General features: G+C 46.6%; 2 protein-coding genes and 2 non-coding genes across 6 annotated transcripts; 1 reads left to right on the plus strand and 3 right to left on the minus strand.

Moving 5' to 3' along the window:
- Window positions 1-762: 762 nt before the first annotated feature.
- Window positions 763-4403, plus strand: fgf17 (fibroblast growth factor 17). 2 transcript variants are annotated; one of them, XM_057031745.1, is made up of 5 exons: window positions 763-2032; window positions 2115-2151; window positions 2298-2442; window positions 3034-3140; window positions 3947-4403. In XM_057031745.1, the coding sequence occupies exons 1-5, from the start codon at window positions 1809-1811 to the stop codon at window positions 4235-4237; spliced, it is 804 nt and encodes a 267-aa protein (XP_056887725.1). In that variant the 5' UTR covers window positions 763-1808; the 3' UTR covers window positions 4238-4403. The 2 variants fall into 2 exon arrangements, with proteins under 2 accessions (XP_056887725.1, XP_056887724.1); XM_057031744.1 differs by having other exon boundaries at window positions 765-2032; window positions 2265-2442.
- Window positions 4404-7096: 2693 nt separating this feature from the next.
- LOC130525221 (serine protease inhibitor 2.1-like) lies at window positions 7097-9048 on the minus strand. 2 transcript variants are annotated; one of them, XM_057031730.1, is made up of 6 exons: window positions 8924-9048; window positions 8126-8762; window positions 7957-8027; window positions 7690-7883; window positions 7438-7585; window positions 7097-7355 (listed from the first exon to the last, which is right to left on the minus strand). In XM_057031730.1, the coding sequence occupies exons 2-6, from the start codon at window positions 8760-8762 to the stop codon at window positions 7161-7163; spliced, it is 1245 nt and encodes a 414-aa protein (XP_056887710.1). In that variant the 5' UTR covers window positions 8924-9048; the 3' UTR covers window positions 7097-7160. The 2 variants fall into 2 exon arrangements, with proteins under 2 accessions (XP_056887710.1, XP_056887709.1); XM_057031729.1 differs by lacking the exon at window positions 8924-9048 and having other exon boundaries at window positions 8126-8858.
- Window positions 9049-13271: 4223 nt separating this feature from the next.
- On the minus strand, window positions 13272-13390 carry LOC130526604 (5S ribosomal RNA). The gene has a single exon (XR_008950815.1). It is a non-coding gene; the product is annotated as a 5S ribosomal RNA (ribosomal RNA).
- Window positions 13391-15299: 1909 nt separating this feature from the next.
- Window positions 15300-15418, minus strand: LOC130526586 (5S ribosomal RNA). Its single transcript, XR_008950797.1, has one exon. It is a non-coding gene; the product is annotated as a 5S ribosomal RNA (ribosomal RNA).
- Between the last annotated feature and the right edge of the window lie 581 nt (window positions 15419-15999).

Genomic DNA, 15999 nt, shown 5'->3' on the forward strand with positions numbered 1-15999 from the left:
AGATAGACAGATAGACAGATAGACAGATAGACAGACAGACAGACAGACAGACAGACAGACAGACAGACAGACAGACAGACAGATAGACAGATAGACAGATAGACAGATAGATAGATAGACAGATAGACAGATAGACAGATAGATAGATAGATAGATAGATAGATAGATAGATAGATAGATAGATAGATAGAGCCAACAGTGTGAATGTTAATCTCAGGATCTGGTTTCACCTGTCAGACGTTTCAATACTCAGAGACTCAGAGGGGATTTTCACAGTCTGCTCGCTCGGTCATCTGTTATCACAACTGTAACTATGTACAGGATTACATCAGAGACATGCATCATCATCACCACCATCATCATCATCACCACCATCATCATCATCATCACCAACATCATCAGTAACAGCATCATCATCATCAGGGATTTATTTCTATTCAAACCTAAAGTTTGAATAGTGTGTGTGTGTGTGTGTGTGTGTGTGTGTGTGTGTGTGTGTGTGTGTGTGTGTGTGTGTGTGTGGTGTGTGTGTGTGTGTGAGCCCTCATTATGGATGGGGACTAGTTCAAATTTATTGCCTCTGTCAGCTGTGTCAAATTGGCCCAGCAGCTCAAATGGGCCTACAAATGGTGGCTCGTCCCTCCATCGAGGGTCGTGGAGTCCCTGCAGTAGAACAGCTCCAGCTCTGGACCAGCGCTGCACACATGCAGCACACTCACGGTCCTGACTGGTTCTGAAGAAGTCGCCGACTGTTGAAACAAAGTGTTTGGTGCTTGTTTTCCATCCCTTGTTCTTCCTTCAACAGGACCACCCACTTTCTGAAAGCTTCCTTCTATTTCTGAGGGGTCAGAAAGACTGGCCAGTTGCTCTTTATGGCCTTGAGATTTTACGATGTGGTCAGAGCTGTTGGGAGACCCCCAGTTCCTCTTTTGTTACTGGAGCTGCACTGGGCCTGAGGAAGATCTGAGCTGGGAAACTGGGTTCAGGAGACTCAGATCTGCCCCAAATATTCTGAGCACAACAGCAAAGAATCATAACATGTATGCTAGGAACACTCAACGATGTTTATGATGGGATGTACAGTGTATGACATCATCACTCCGCGTGTTGGTGAGATGGGGGGTCTCCAACACCTCGGTGGAGGTGCCACTCCTCCAGCAGAAGGTCAATCATCTGCAGTAGAACCAGGGTCCAACTCACTTTAGCAGGTTTTGGTTTTGATCCCGTTCAACCACGGAGGCCGACACCGTTCAGCCCACCAGGACCACCTCAGAGGGCCTGTTCTCCAGTCACATGTGCTGGGTCGGACCTCAGAGGACGGCTGAATCATCTGGACCAACAGAGGTGCTCTGGTGCACGTGTGGTGCACGTCTGGGCTTTTCCCCGTATGATCCCTGTCAACCCTCTTCATCCTTCCCTCCTTCAAATAATGTCTGTCTGTCTGTCTGTCTGTCTGTCTGTCTGTCTGTCTGTCTGTCTGTCTGTCTGAAAGCCAGTGTCCGGGGACGCTTGAGGACATGGATGTCCATCTGCTGCTCCACTGGAACATTTAGCAACATTTCAGTTGCCAGAATGTGAATCTGTGTGCACGCGCGTGCGTGCGTGATGTCTTTTTGACGGTATCAAAGGCGGTCATTAGTGTCCTGTGAACGCGCCCACCCACCCCAGGCGGACTTCAGGGAGGGACCTGAGGACATCCAGCCAGCACGCTGACCCCACTGGGACCGGGGGCTCTTCCAGACCTGAAAGTGACCCAAGAAGATCTACACCGACCACAACCAGTCATGTAAATAAAGAAATGTGTGCAGATGTTCGTGCATGATGGACGTTGGCGTCTTTGTCGGCTCGGAGCTCCCCAGCTCTCCATCTTCCGGCCCCGGTCTCTGATCGCAGCCGGAGGTTCCTCGGTCAGAACCTTCCCCCGGCGTGGATGGGCAGGTCGGCAGCGCCTTTCTGCGACACCGTGGGAGCTTTGGATCGGGTCAGCGCGTCCTGAGATCATGCAGGGAATAAACCAGCGCTGCGTGTACATGTGAGCCGCGCACACGCCGAAGACGTGCTCCGCTCCAGAAGTTCCTGGTGGCTCTTTCTAACCCAATTCCGTTGTTTTGCAGATCCATCCATTTTTTCGTGCTGTGGTGCCACGCGCAGGTAAGAGGGTGCGGGTGAAACCTGTTGGGATGGTGAGCGACTGTTAGCCGCAGTTTTCTGTCCCAGACTAGAAGCGCAATTATGTATTTTATTTTTCCCTTTTGCATAAAAAGGGGGAGAATCACCCGTCTCCTAATTTTAAGCAGTATGTGAGGACGCAGGGCGAAGTGTCGGACCAGCTGAGCCGCAGACAGGTCCGGGTCTACCAGCTCTACAGCCGCACCAGTGGGAAACACGTCCAGATCCAGGGGAAGCGGGTCACTGCCACAGCTGAGGATGGCAACATTTACGGTGAGAACTGGCACCGTCCAAACCCCACAACACTTTGTGGTTCTTCATTATTTACTTATTTACAATCACCAAGAGTCAGAGCTCATTTGAGACGTTGCACTTTATCTGAGTCATTACATGAAGAGATCTTCATTTGGTCTCCTAGTGGTGAAGATCTAGAGATCTTCTAGCTGCTGTGAATGGACGTCTGCAGCAGAACACAGTTTCTTGGCCCCTGACAGCAGAGCCGCAAAGCCCACCTCAGCTGGGGCCCCACGTCCACCTCCCACCCTCCCTGTTGTCACTGCTGTGTTAATTCAGCCTCTCCCGGGTCCATAAAGCCATCGTCTGGCAAATTAGCTGCTGATTAGACGAGTGCTTTGTCCCCGCAGCCTGAATACACAAAGTTGTATTAGCACCCGCTGTCGCCATCAGTGCAGGACAAACTCATCCCATCATGTATATTCACCCGTCTGTCCTGCAACAGTCCTTCCATGCTGCAGGGAAACTTTTTAAATATTGAAACTCAGCAAATGGGAATTGAACTCCCAGCCGCAGCAGCGCGTTTGTGGGTCAACGACGTTCCAGTCAGCCTCCTCTTTTCTCTGGCAGCTCGTCTGCTTGTGGAGACGGACAGCTTCGGCAGCCGGGTCCGAATTAGAGGGGCGGAGAGTGGACACTATCTCTGCATGAACCGGAGGGGCAAGCTGGTCGGAAAGGTATGGCACACCGGGGTTCTTGGATGGGGGGCAGGAAGAGCGGAGAGTTTAGTTGAGTTCCTCCAGAGCAAGATTCAGGCAGCTCCTGGCTGCAGGTGAAGGTCAGATTAAGCTTTAGCAGCTCTGGTCATATATGAGTTACACACACACACACACACACACACACACACACACACACACACACACACACACACATTTGCTGGAGAAAACACTGATGATAAGCACATTTGTCATCATCCCCCTCACCTGAACGTTTCAGGAGGGATGGTGTTCACCTGTTTCATGTCAGTGACAACATCAGAGGTATGACCTTTGACCCCGTACAGGATGTTTTTTTTATTCTTCTTCTCTGAAAAACCATCCTGGTCTGCTGCACCACATTTGTGCAGCGGAAACCTTCTACAGAGGTGACCAGAAAGCTGCTTGAGTCGGCCTCTGGGTCATTAACCCCACTGGTTGATGGGACTTCCCATTAGGGCAAACACTCCCGTCATCCGTTGTGGATCCCTGGAACCTGCATCCATCCTCACTGGCAGCCAGTGTTTGGAGTGGGATCAACTATCAAAATTCAGAACCAAAACATGTCTGTGTTTGAACCTGTAGCCTCCTTTTAGCTGAGCTGGTGGTACCGTCACTACTAACGTACCGTTACAGCTGCTACGGGGACATTTGGGGGTTCTCAAAAGGGGCCCAGTTACCTGCTCCACTAGTTACTGTAGCTCAGAAACACGTCTTTAGCTGTCTCCCGTCTGTAATGTCCAGATGGGACAGTTAATGGATTAATGGAGAACCTTTCTGTGTTCCAGCCCAACGGTCGGAGCAGGGAGTGCATCTTCTCAGAGATAGTGCTGGAAAACAATTACACAGCTCTGCAGAATGCCAAGTATGAAGGCTGGTACGTTGCCTTCAGTCGGAAAGGGAGGCCCATCAAAGCCTCCAGGACAAGGCAGAACCAAAGAGAGGTCCACTTCATCAAGAGGCTCCACGCAGGCCCCCCTCCCTTCCCCAACATGGACCAGAGCAAACACTTTGAGTTTATCCGCTTTTCAGCCACAAGTCGAGCAAAGCGCAACAGGAAATCAGGCACCGTTTCCTAACAGCGAGACAAAAGGAGGCAGATATACAACAGATCCAACTTTATTTTTGTATATTTTCATGCAAAGCTGTACATTGAAATATGGCTTTAACACAATAATTGTAATAATATTCCTGTAAAATGGTGATGTGTAAATAAAGAAAGAATAAAGGAAAGTGACAAATTGATTTTGGAGGCTTGTTTCAGAGGCGAACAATGATGGTGAGTAAGACACAGAGAGGGATGAGGAGAGGGAAATCTCTACCCATATAAGCTGTGATCTTTGGAAGACAATTCAGATCATTTCTGTTTGCAGTATCCTGCACGGTAGGAAATCTGGAACTACTTTATAAAACCAACACTCCCACCTGCTGGACATATGGTGCATGTACACTTAGATTTATCTATTTAAATGACCAGGAAAAGAGAACTCTGAACATCATAGATTGGCCAGAGATGATCAACTGTCAGCCACAGAAGCAGGAGACGTCCACGCATTGTTACTAACAGTGCACAGTGACTGTGGTGGGACGTGGAGATGCTGGGAGACGTTTGGTGGAGCGTCTGGTCCATGAGGAGGTGTGTGGAATAAACCAGAGTCTGGTCCAGGAGGAGGTGTGTGGAATAAACCAGGGTCTGGTCCAGGAGGAGGTGTTCGGGATGAACCAGGGTCTGGTCCAGGAGGAGGTGTTTGGGATGAACCAGGGTCTGGTCCAGGAGGAGGTGTTTATAATGAACCAGGGTCTGGTCCAGGAGGAGGTGTTCGGGATGAACCACTGTCTGGTCCAGGAGGAGGTGTTTGGGATGAACCAGGGTCTGGTCCAGGAGGAGGTGTTAGGAATGAACCAGGGTCTGGTCCAGGAGGAGGTGTTTGGAATGAACCAGGGTCTGGTCCAGGAGGAGGTGTTAATAACCTGGTTTGCAGCACGGTTGATGGACTCATCTGTTGCTCCTGCTGTTGCACACTGGCTCTGCTCTTGCTCAGTTCATCAGCATCAATGTCGCACATGCAGCCGACGCTGCGGGTCGTTGTTTTGAAGGCCTGAGGCGGAGCCGTCGTTAACACATGTAACTCCTCGCCGCCCTTTTCATCGCGTTGGGGTTTTGGATCTACCTTCGGCCTCTGATGGTCACCTGATGCCTCAGTCACCATGAAGGCAACGGACAGCGGCCCAACAAGAGTTGACTGGACCGGTTTGGACGGCTTTGACCCAACTGGAGTGTTTTCCTCTCCGCCTGTGCTCAGTCTGGGCAGCGCCACACAGGGATCTGAATCAAGGGTGGGCCCGACACCACGTGTTGGGTTCCTAAGAACCTCAGGTTCCTCCTTACATCTGCTGTCTCCTTTAAGCTCTGCATCCAACCATGCATGCTGGGTTCCTGCGGTGGTGTGCTGCCTGTGCTCCACCGTCTTCGTGCTCCATCCACTGTAGTGCAGGATGTCTGACAGACTGCTGATGTCACTGTCGATGCCGCTGATGCTTTCGCTGTCGCTGTCGCTGTCTCTCCACTCCTCAGTCTTACTACAGCAGCACCCCATCTTCTGCAGCCTGAAGCAGAAACAACAAAAAGCCACTGCCATGACCACACACACTCAAACAGTCATCAACAGATCCGTTCGCTGCTCCAGCCTCATGGAGAAAGAGGAAAGTTCTGCCTCGCCCCCTCCCCAGCCCAGACTAGCACAGGTGAGGGGCTCAAGCCCCCGCCAATCATCAGGGCGTGAGCAAGGCCCAGTTAGGCTACAGTTTGAGAGGGGCCGGCACATGCTACACAAGCCCCGCCCCCACCCGCTTCACTGTGACTTGCATCAAACCAGCCTAACCCTCATGTGCACGAGCCCCGCGCACGAGTCTGCACTGACACGAAGAAGCGCCACCACATTAGCAGAATTGGATTCATATTGAAAACATTTAGACTCTGGTAGAGCTGCCAGCAGAGCTCAACTTGATCCCAACCATCATCTCCCAGTTACTGACCTTTGGACCTTTAACGAGCGTGCACGTCAGTACGAAGCTTGTCTCTTTTAGAGGGTGATACTCGGTGGGAGGGTCAAAGAATGAGGCGGCAGATCTGATTCTGGAAAAAAAATCTGCAGTTGGAGAGAGATGAGTTGTCTTGGTGGAGTGAAGGTTTCAGCTTAACCTTTAACGATTAATGTCTGTAGGTGTAGCAGCAACACTTTAGGAGAAAGACTTTTTTTCTTTGAATCAAAGCTTACAACCCAAAAGGCTGCTGTGCTTTACATCAAAGCCACTGGACGCGTCACGTGCACCACCGAGACAACAGAGACCACAACCACCAGACAGAACCTTCCAGACAGAACACTTAACACCGGCCCAAATCTGCACCATACTGGAACCTGTGTTGGAACACCCACTACCTCCAGTACAGAGAAGGCCTCTACAGGCAGAACCATGGTGGTGCAACGGGCTCACCAGTATCTCCCATAGTTGCCAGTCTACAGTATACTGGGAGAAGGTTGAAACCCGAGCCCGACATCCTTCACAGGAACCGGCCCAAGCCACTGGTTCAGATATGTGGACGACACCTGGGTCAAGATTCTAACAAGAGAACTGAAGGCGTTCTCAACCACACAGATGATTACGTCACATTCATCTGGCCTTCCTGGACTGTGCGCCCCCGTCGTTCCACAATAGCGTTGCACGTGTATGCAGGCCTCTCTGTGTGGTTATACTTTAGCAGGCAGCATTATACGTGGGTAAATACATATGCCAGCTCCAGGATCTTCAGCTGAGATCATCCAGTGTTTGTTGTATCAAACCAGATTAAAATTGTGCTCTTCAGCACCTATTTTATTTTTAGAGCTGATTCAGAAACATTCTAAGGAGGAATAAAGTGAGACTCTACAAGGCAAATGTTTCTTTTGTAAGGCTCTTTATATGTGATGCAATTCTTATTGTGCAAAACAGGCATTTAGTGCATCAGATGTTTGGGTTGGTAATCTTGCCCATGAAGAGGATATTATCTGAGCTGTGGTCAGTGATGATAACCATGAAGGGACGATTGAACTTCAGGACTGGAACATAATTATAAGAGTAAAGTGTTATTGCGATGCCTGTAGCAGCTGCGGCAGTGGCTCCAGCCTCATCAACATCCAGGGTAGCTTGATGGACAACCTACAAGAAATACCAGACATAATCAATTGTCAGAAAGAAATCTGTGCTCATTGTTGATGCTGTTCCTGTTTTCCATCTTTACCTCTGAGACTGCCAGTTGTTGCCCCTCTGCAATACCACTCAAGTCTGCTCTGTCACCAAACATGTCTACCATCCCCATTTCAGTCAACACAGTCTTCAGTGAGTATGACGTTTTGATGGAGAATTTGGGAATATAAACACTGTATTTCCTGGGGAACAGATATGGGACAGACACAACCATGAGGTGACGGACAGGAGCCAACCGCCACATCAATAACCAAGAAGTTAGCCGTTGAGTCTCCGTTTTCCACACCTGTATTTCATCCATTTCAGCCATTTGGTAACATGAGCGGCAGAAATTGCATTCTCCAGTTTTGCCATGTCGTCCGGCAACAGCAGCAACATGGAGTGAGAGCTGTTAAATGGGAGGTGAAGGACCGATGTGTTAAACATCTGGTCACGATAGGTTTCAAATCTCTTCTCAATATTCATCATCTGAACTGGAACCTGAAAATTCAAAGTTTCATGTTTGTAAATGAGATTCGGTTGAAGGTTTTGCCGAAGACTGTGGACTTCAAACCTTGGTCTTTTCATCCACCATGAATAAGTCCTCCTTGGTCAGATCTGGATCAAACGGAGTTTCCCATTTTCCTGTTTTACAAGTCATGGAATCACAGTTTGTGGTTGACAGTTAAAACTTTCAAATGAATAAGAAACACGCCTAAATCGCACCACATCCAGGTGTTTACCTTTAAAATAGATATAGCTGATTAGATACATGACTGTTGTGGGATCTAGACTTTCTACCAGTTTGTCAATCTTCCCACTGGTCTTCTCCTCCACATACTTGTTGATGGTGTTGGCGCTCTCGCTGCTTTTGGTGAAATCAACATTGAATCCATCTGCAAAGTAGGACTTTTTCAAGGTGTCCAGGAACTCAGGCTGTGGTTTGAAGAGGTTGTCCATAAATACAGCCGTCCCTTCACTGGTGACTTCATTGGACGCCTTCTTCGTCTTTTCAAAGAGGCTCTGAAAGGCCTGGTCTACATCCGTCTGGCTCAGCCAGGTGCTGTTGAAAGCCAAACCTCTGAAAAGCTGTCGGTGGGTTTCTCCACGCGCTCCGACCGCCAAAGCGGCCAAGGCGACAGACACACTGACTGGGGAGAAGAAGATGTTCTTGCCTTGTGAGTCAGGGTTAGCAGCTAAGCTCCTGTACAGCCTGAAGGCAAACTCTCTGTTGGCTGCAGTGACCAGTGAAAGGCTCTCAGTGCTGTTGTCAGCTGAGGTGTCCTGCTCCTTCTGGTTTTGACCAATGTCGTTCCCCACATGGCCTCTGGCCACGCAGATGATTATGGACAAAATCCAGACACACCGGGTTGCGTTCATCTTAGTGAACAAAGACAGAAGCAGAAGGCAAAGAGCATCTTGGTTAGTGTTTGTTCTGCTGCTCTGCAACCACTTGTGCCTCAACACACACCAACCACAGCGGTGAGGGAACTGAGCATAACCCCCTCGTCATGACGACTGTCGTGATGCTGTGCACTCACCTTCTCCTGCTTCGCTGTTTGGCCCCCAAAGCCCCGACGGTGCAACGGCAGCCGAGGCTTTTACAAAATATCCTCCCCTACAAGGTGCTGGACTTTGCTTTTGTTTGTTCTTTATCTCTGATGTGCTGCTTCTGTGTAATCATTAGTTTATTAGTGCTCCAACAGCACCTACAACATGATGGAAGCTGGAAAAACCTTCCCAAAGGGTCTAGGTTCATCTTTAAATGGTGCATATTAAAGTGCTGCTATAGGTGTACATTCAAGCGTAGAAGACATGTTTCTGGACCCTGGGAGACAGAGAGTCCTCTTCCTCTGGGGGTCTCCACTGCTCCCATGTGTCCTGACTGACCTGCATGGATCTCCTCCCCATCCTGCATCTGTGTCCAGCGTCTCCAGTCCAGTACCATTTACCATGAAGGTGAAGCCTGCGCTCACTCTTCAGAAGGAAGGAGACTGAGGAGGAAGGAAAGTTCCTCACAAAAGGGAAGGACAACCTGTTATGTAATCAGGGGCCTTCATCATTGCTGAGGCCGCTGCTGAACATCATTGATTGTCCAGGTAAAGCCAGGCTGCATTACACAAACGCCAGAGAGCAGCTGAACTTTGTCCTCCAAAATATATTTGCACAGCCGTTTTCCACTGTCGTGTTTGCTGCCTGAAGCTCAGAGTAGAGGTTGGATTTAACTACTTCCAAACAGTGGACTGGTCTCACTGGGACAGTCACAAACCAAGAATAAAAACCATTAATGTGTCGTCTGTCCTCATCCTTCCATCTGAGCTCCTCTACCGTGGCGTCCGTTCACAGCTGGAATGATGATGACCATGAGGTCCACATCTGCATCCCGACCACAGATGAGGCAGCAAACCTACAGCTTGTCAGTGTTACTCATCAATAAAACAGCTCATCACTGAACTTTAGTTTGGCTGCATTTTTATTTCATTTGATTTTCATATAAGCAGACACCAAAGCCCAGACCTCCCAGTTCTGATCCGTTTCATGTTTGTGAGGCTCCTCAAAGTCAGTTTAAAGTCATTTAAAAGTCTTTCTTTTTCCAAATCATTTCTACAAGGAGTAGTTCCAATAAGAAAGAGAACATAGACAAACACTTTGCTTTTGAAGCTTTAAATTCAAGATGTTTAATGTTTAAAATGATAATTATTCACTCTTTTTGAATTTGATGCCTGACCCCCTTTTAAGGAAAAGAAGAAACCTGAAGGAGCTCCACAGCTGAGGGGTCCGTCTCCCTGGGACAGACAGATGTGCATTTGCATCAGTCATTTATACAGTGTATGGAGATAAGTCCAGGGCCCAGGGGGGAGCCCAAGGGTTCCGGGCCCAGGGGCCCAGTGTGTGAAACCTCTGGGGCTGAACGAGCCCAGCAGCCTTGCTGGCCACCATTAGACTTTAAGGACAAATCAATACAATAGGTAAATTACACACCCACAAAATGAAGTTTTCTCTGTCCCTATACAATAAAGAGACATTTCCAGTAACCCCATAATAAGAGGAAGGGCCTGATTTACTTTAGTTTTTCGATTATAAAAATCATTGTGATGTTAATATATTTTCTATTATCTATCCGGATTAATGTGGATAATCCTTGAAGATATAAGTTTAATCATGGATGAACTTTGTTAAATATTTTAATATGATAAGACAACATTCACCTTCCCATTAAAGTTTATCTTATAACTGTGGATAAACACCTTTTTGAAAGTTCCCCATTTAACAGAAAAGAATAAACAGTGTGTTAATAGTAGGTGGAAGCAGATGTAGTATTTAAAATGTTTTAAAGTTATTTAAATATACATTCAATTCAGTTTCAGAGGCTTGGCGGAGCTCCTACAGCCATAAAGTTTGATCTGTTTTGAGTTGCTGTTCCCAGACCTGGATGCTGAAGTGATTTTGGCATCCATCCATCCTCCACCAATTATCCGGGGTAGGGTCGCGGGGGCAGCAGCCTAAGGAGAGAGGCCCAGAGTTCCCTCTCCCCAGCTACTTCTTCCAGCTCATCCGGGGGGATCCCCAGGCGTTCCCAGACCAGTCGAAGACAAAGTCACAACAACGTGTCCCAAGGCCAGTAAGGCCCGATACGACCTCCCAGGGAATACGCCGGGAATCGAACCGAATAGTTAACATTAAATCTCAGTGCAACATTAAATCCCAAACTATGTACAGGAGTTAAATATTAAACACACAAACACACACACACACCACACACAACACACTCAATCAAAATATTAAATCTAAAACGATGTACAATAGTGCAACATTAAATCTCAATGTTAGAAGTACTTAAGAAGTGAATAACATCTGGCTGGATAATTATCAGGAAAACTGGCGGCCTCTGCTGACCCAGTGTACAAGTACTAACCAGGCCCGACCCTGCCTAGCTTCCGAGATCGGACGAGATCGGGCGTTCTCAGGGTGGTATGGCCGTAAGCGAGAGCAGCCGCAAGAAAATGGCCTTTTGAAGTTAATACAACTCAAACTTATTTTCTTGAAACACTTATTCTGGTGGAGGTTGTCCATTTTGCTTTGTCACAGTCCAAACGTCAATGTTGGAGCAGCCTCCAATCCATTCCCCCCAAAAAGAAAAGGCTATATAGCCTATGAGCGTCATATCATCAAATCTGCCTAGAACGGCTCTTGGATGAGAGGTGAAACGTCTTCAAAAAAATCAAACAAGATTCAACTCCGATAAATGAAATCAAGTTAAAAGCAATGTGCCATGGCCAAGGATCGATCCCGGGCCGGTGCTGTCCAGTCGAGAATCGCTGTAACAGACAACCTGATAGAAACCTCCTGAAGACCCCAGAGGGAGAGTTCGAATCCCGCTTTGGGCATTATCAAACGGAAGATATTTGATTGAAAAATTCACCATCATAAAAATGTTTAAAGAGCAAAGCAGTGTCTGTGAGGTTTATGAGCCACAAATGCTGCTCTTTTTAGGAGCACAGCAGTCTATTAAACTGTAGTTTGTGTCATAGCATAGTTTTATTGACAAATTCTAAATTGCAAGTCGCAGATATGAACAGGGAAATGCTACGTTATCTGCTTATTCTGTTACAAATATTCTGATGAGATAGGTGGGGAGTTAATTCAGTTGGGGATAGACAGATGGAATATTAGTGTTGTTAGTATGATACTTGAGTTCTTTAGATATTGTTTTCAATTCCGGACTCTGCCGCCTTGAGTTGGCTTTTGCGAAGACAGAAATGTTGACAATAGTGTGGACCAAAGTGGGAAATTCAATTTTATTTAAACACAAACACACATACACAGACACACGCACGCACGCACACACACGGAGTGAGCCGTGCCACTTACGCCGACACGTTTGCATTTCATTTCCATTCCGTTCTGTCTTGGTTTACTCGGTTGAAGCATTTCACACACACCACTTTTTACCATCGCTTCTTATTGGAATACATTGTAGCCGACATGCACGGCATGGCCAACCGGCATTTATGTTCCAATTAGTTCCACCCAAGTAAACAACGCGCGTCATATTGCCTCACCGTGTCACCTCCCGTCTGTTTAACGTTGCCCAAAGAATCACACTCACACTATGGCTGTTTAAAAGCATCAAGGTTTATTTGTTTGTCATTCATCAAAAGCACCAATATTTCAATAGCTCACCAGCACGACATACTTCCTGGTTCGGGGAAACCGATGGACAGTTCAATGATTGTATACATGGAGGGGTTTCGCGAGGTGCTACGGCACAATCTATTTTAGCGGGGGTGTTTAAGAAGAGTAAGATGAACATGTATTTTACTATGCACTGGGTGGTTTTGATGGTGGAAATTTGTTTTGGGCGTTTTACGCATATTTTATATTTTCTGTTCGATTGTTATTTTGAGTTTGTAAATGTATTAGTTAGCGTAATAATTTTGATAATTGGTTTCACCTGTAGGAGGGCTACAGCTATAGAAGCCCTGGAGTAAGCCCCAGACGGGGTGGGATGTTTAGTTGGTTGGTTGTTATTTCGGAGAAAAAAGAATTGTTGGAGAAAGAGTCAAAGTTGTGGTGTGTAAAAGTGTGCATGGTCGGTATGGATTCAACCTGGCATCTTCTGACACCACTTTATTTTTGGAAAATAAAAATAAATTTTTGGAGTAAAGAAGCTCCCGTCTCCCTCTGTCTCCTCCACCGCCGATCATCCTTGCGACACAGACACACACACACACACACACACACTCATAAAATATTAAATCTAAAACGATGTACGATAGTGCAACATTAAATCTCAATGTTAGAAGTACTTAAGAAGTGAATAACATCTGGCTGGATAATTATCAGGAACACTGGCGGCCTCTGCTGACCCAGTGGAGGAGTGCAAAAAGCTTACAGCACCTGGTATTCCCAGGCGGTCTCCCATCCAAGTACTAACCAGGCCCGACCCTGCTTAGCTTCCGAGATCGGACGAGATCGGGCGTTCTCAGGGTGGTATGGCCGAAAGCGAGAGCTGCCGCAAGAAAATGCCTTTTGAAGTTAATACAACTCAAACTTATTTTCTTGAAACACTTATTCTGGTGGAGGTTGTCCATTTTGCTTTGTCACAGTCCAAACGTCAATGTTGGAGCAGCCTCCAATCCATTCCCCCCAAAAGAAAAGGCTATATAGCCTATGAGCGTCATATCATCAAATCTGCCTACAACGGCTCTTGGATGAGAGGTGAAACGTCTTCAAACAAATCAAACAAGATTCAACTCCGATAAATGAAATCAAGTTAAAAGCAATGTGCCATGGCCAGGGATCGATCCAGGCCGGTGCGGGCCAGTCGAGAATCGTTGTAACAGACAACCTGATTGAAACCTCCTGAAGACCCCAGAGGGAGAGTTCGAATCCCGCTTTGGGCATTATCAAACGGAAGATATTTGATTGAAAAATTCACCATCATAAAAATGTTTAAAGAGCAAAGCAGTGTCTGTGAGGTTTATGAGCCACAAATGCTGCTCTTTTTAGGAGCACAGCAGTCTATTAAACTGTAGTTTGTGTCATAGCATAGTTTTATTGACAAATTCTCAATTGCAAGTCGCAGATATGAACAGGGAAATGCTCCGTTATCTGCTTATTCTGTTACAAATATTCTGATGAGATAGGTGGGGAGTTAATTCAGTTGGGGATAGACAGATGGAATATTAGTGTTGTTAGTATGATACTTGAGTTCTTTAGATATTGTTTTCAATTCAGGACTCTGCCGCCTTGAGTTGGCTTTTGCGAAGACAGAAATGTTGACAATAGTGTGGACCAAAGTGGGAAATTCAATTTTATTTAAACACAAACACAAACACACATACACAGACACACGCACGCACGCACACACACACACACACACGGAGTGAGCCGTGCCACTTACGCCGACACGTTTGCATTTCATTTCCATTCCGTTCTGTCTTGGTTTACTCGGTTGAAGCATTTCACACACACCACTTTTTACCATCGCTTCTTATTGGAATACAATGTAGCCGACATGCACGGCATGGCCAACCGGCATTTATGTTCCAATTAGTTCCACCCAAGTAAACAACGCGCGTCATATTGCCTCACCGTGTCACCTCCCGTCTGTTTAACGTTGCCCAAAGAATCACACTCACACTATGGCTGTTTAAAAGCATCAAGGTTTATTTGTTTGTCATTTATCAAAAGCACCAATATTTCAATAGCTCACCAGCACGACATACTTCCTGGTTCGGGGAAAACCGATGGACTGTTCAATGATTGTATACATGGAGGGGTTTCGCGAGGTGCTACGGCACAATCTATTTTAGCGGGGGTGTTTTAGAAGAGTAAGATGAACATGTATTTTACTATGCACTGGGTGGTTTTGATGGTGGAAATTTGTTTTGGGCGTTTTACGCATATTTTTATTTTCTGTTCGATTGTTATTTTGAGTTTGTAAATGTATTAGTTAGCGTAATAATTTTGATAATTGGTTTCACCTGTAGGAGGGCTACAGCTATAGAAGCCCTGGAGTAGACCCCAGACGGGGTGGGATGTTGAGTTGGTTGGTTGTTATTTCGGAGAAAAAAGAATTGTTGGAGAAAGAGTCAAAGTTGTGGTGTGTAAAAGTGTGCAGGGTCTGTATGTTATTGTATGGATTCAACCTGGCATCTTCTGACACCACTTTATTTTTGGAAAATAAAAATAATTTTTGGAGTAAAGAAGCTCCCGTCTCCCTCTGTCTCCTCCACCGCCGATCATCCTTGCGACACACACACACACTCATAAAATATTAAATCTAAAACGATGTACAATAGTGCAACATTAAATCTCAATGTTAGAAGTACTTAAGAAGTGAATAACATCTGGCTGGATAATTATCAGGAACACTGGCGGCCTCTGCTGACCCAGTGGAGGAGTGCAAAAAGCTTACAGCACCTGGTATTCCCAGGCGGTCTCCCATCCAAGTACTAACCAGGCCCGACCCTGCTTAACTTCCGAGATCGGACGAGATCGGGCGTTCTCAGGGTGGTATGGCCGTAAGCGAGAGCAGCCGCAAGAAAATGGCCTTTTGAAGTTAATACAACTCAAACTTATTTTCTTGAAACACTTATTCTGGTGGAGGTTGTCCATTTTGCTTTGTCACAGTCCAAACGTCAATGTTGGAGCAGCCTCCAATCCATTCCCCCCAAAAAGAAAAGGCTATATAGCCTATGAGCGTCATATCATCAAATCTGCCTAGAACGGCTCTTGGATGAGAGGTGAAACGTCTTCAAAAAAATCAAACAAGATTCAACTCCGATAAATGAAATCAAGTTAAAAGCAATGTGCCATGGCCAGGGATCGATCCCAGGCCGGTGCGGGCCAGTCGAGAATCGCTGTAACAGACAACCTGATTGAAACCTCCTGAAGACCCCAGAGGGAGAGTTCGAATCCCGCTTTGGGCATTATCAAACGGAAGATATTTGATTGAAAAATTCACGATCATAAAAATGTTTAAAGAGCAAAGCAGTGTCTGTGAGGTTTATGAGCTTGGACTGAGTCAAGATTTGACCAAAAACCTTCAGCGTAAAAAGATGGTGGAGAGAAAGCTGCTGGGAGGTTCTCAGAAGAGAAGTGGCATTAA

This window comes from Takifugu flavidus, chromosome 5, assembly GCF_003711565.1.
Source record: "Takifugu flavidus isolate HTHZ2018 chromosome 5, ASM371156v2, whole genome shotgun sequence".
Taxonomy (NCBI): domain Eukaryota; kingdom Metazoa; phylum Chordata; class Actinopteri; order Tetraodontiformes; family Tetraodontidae; genus Takifugu; species Takifugu flavidus.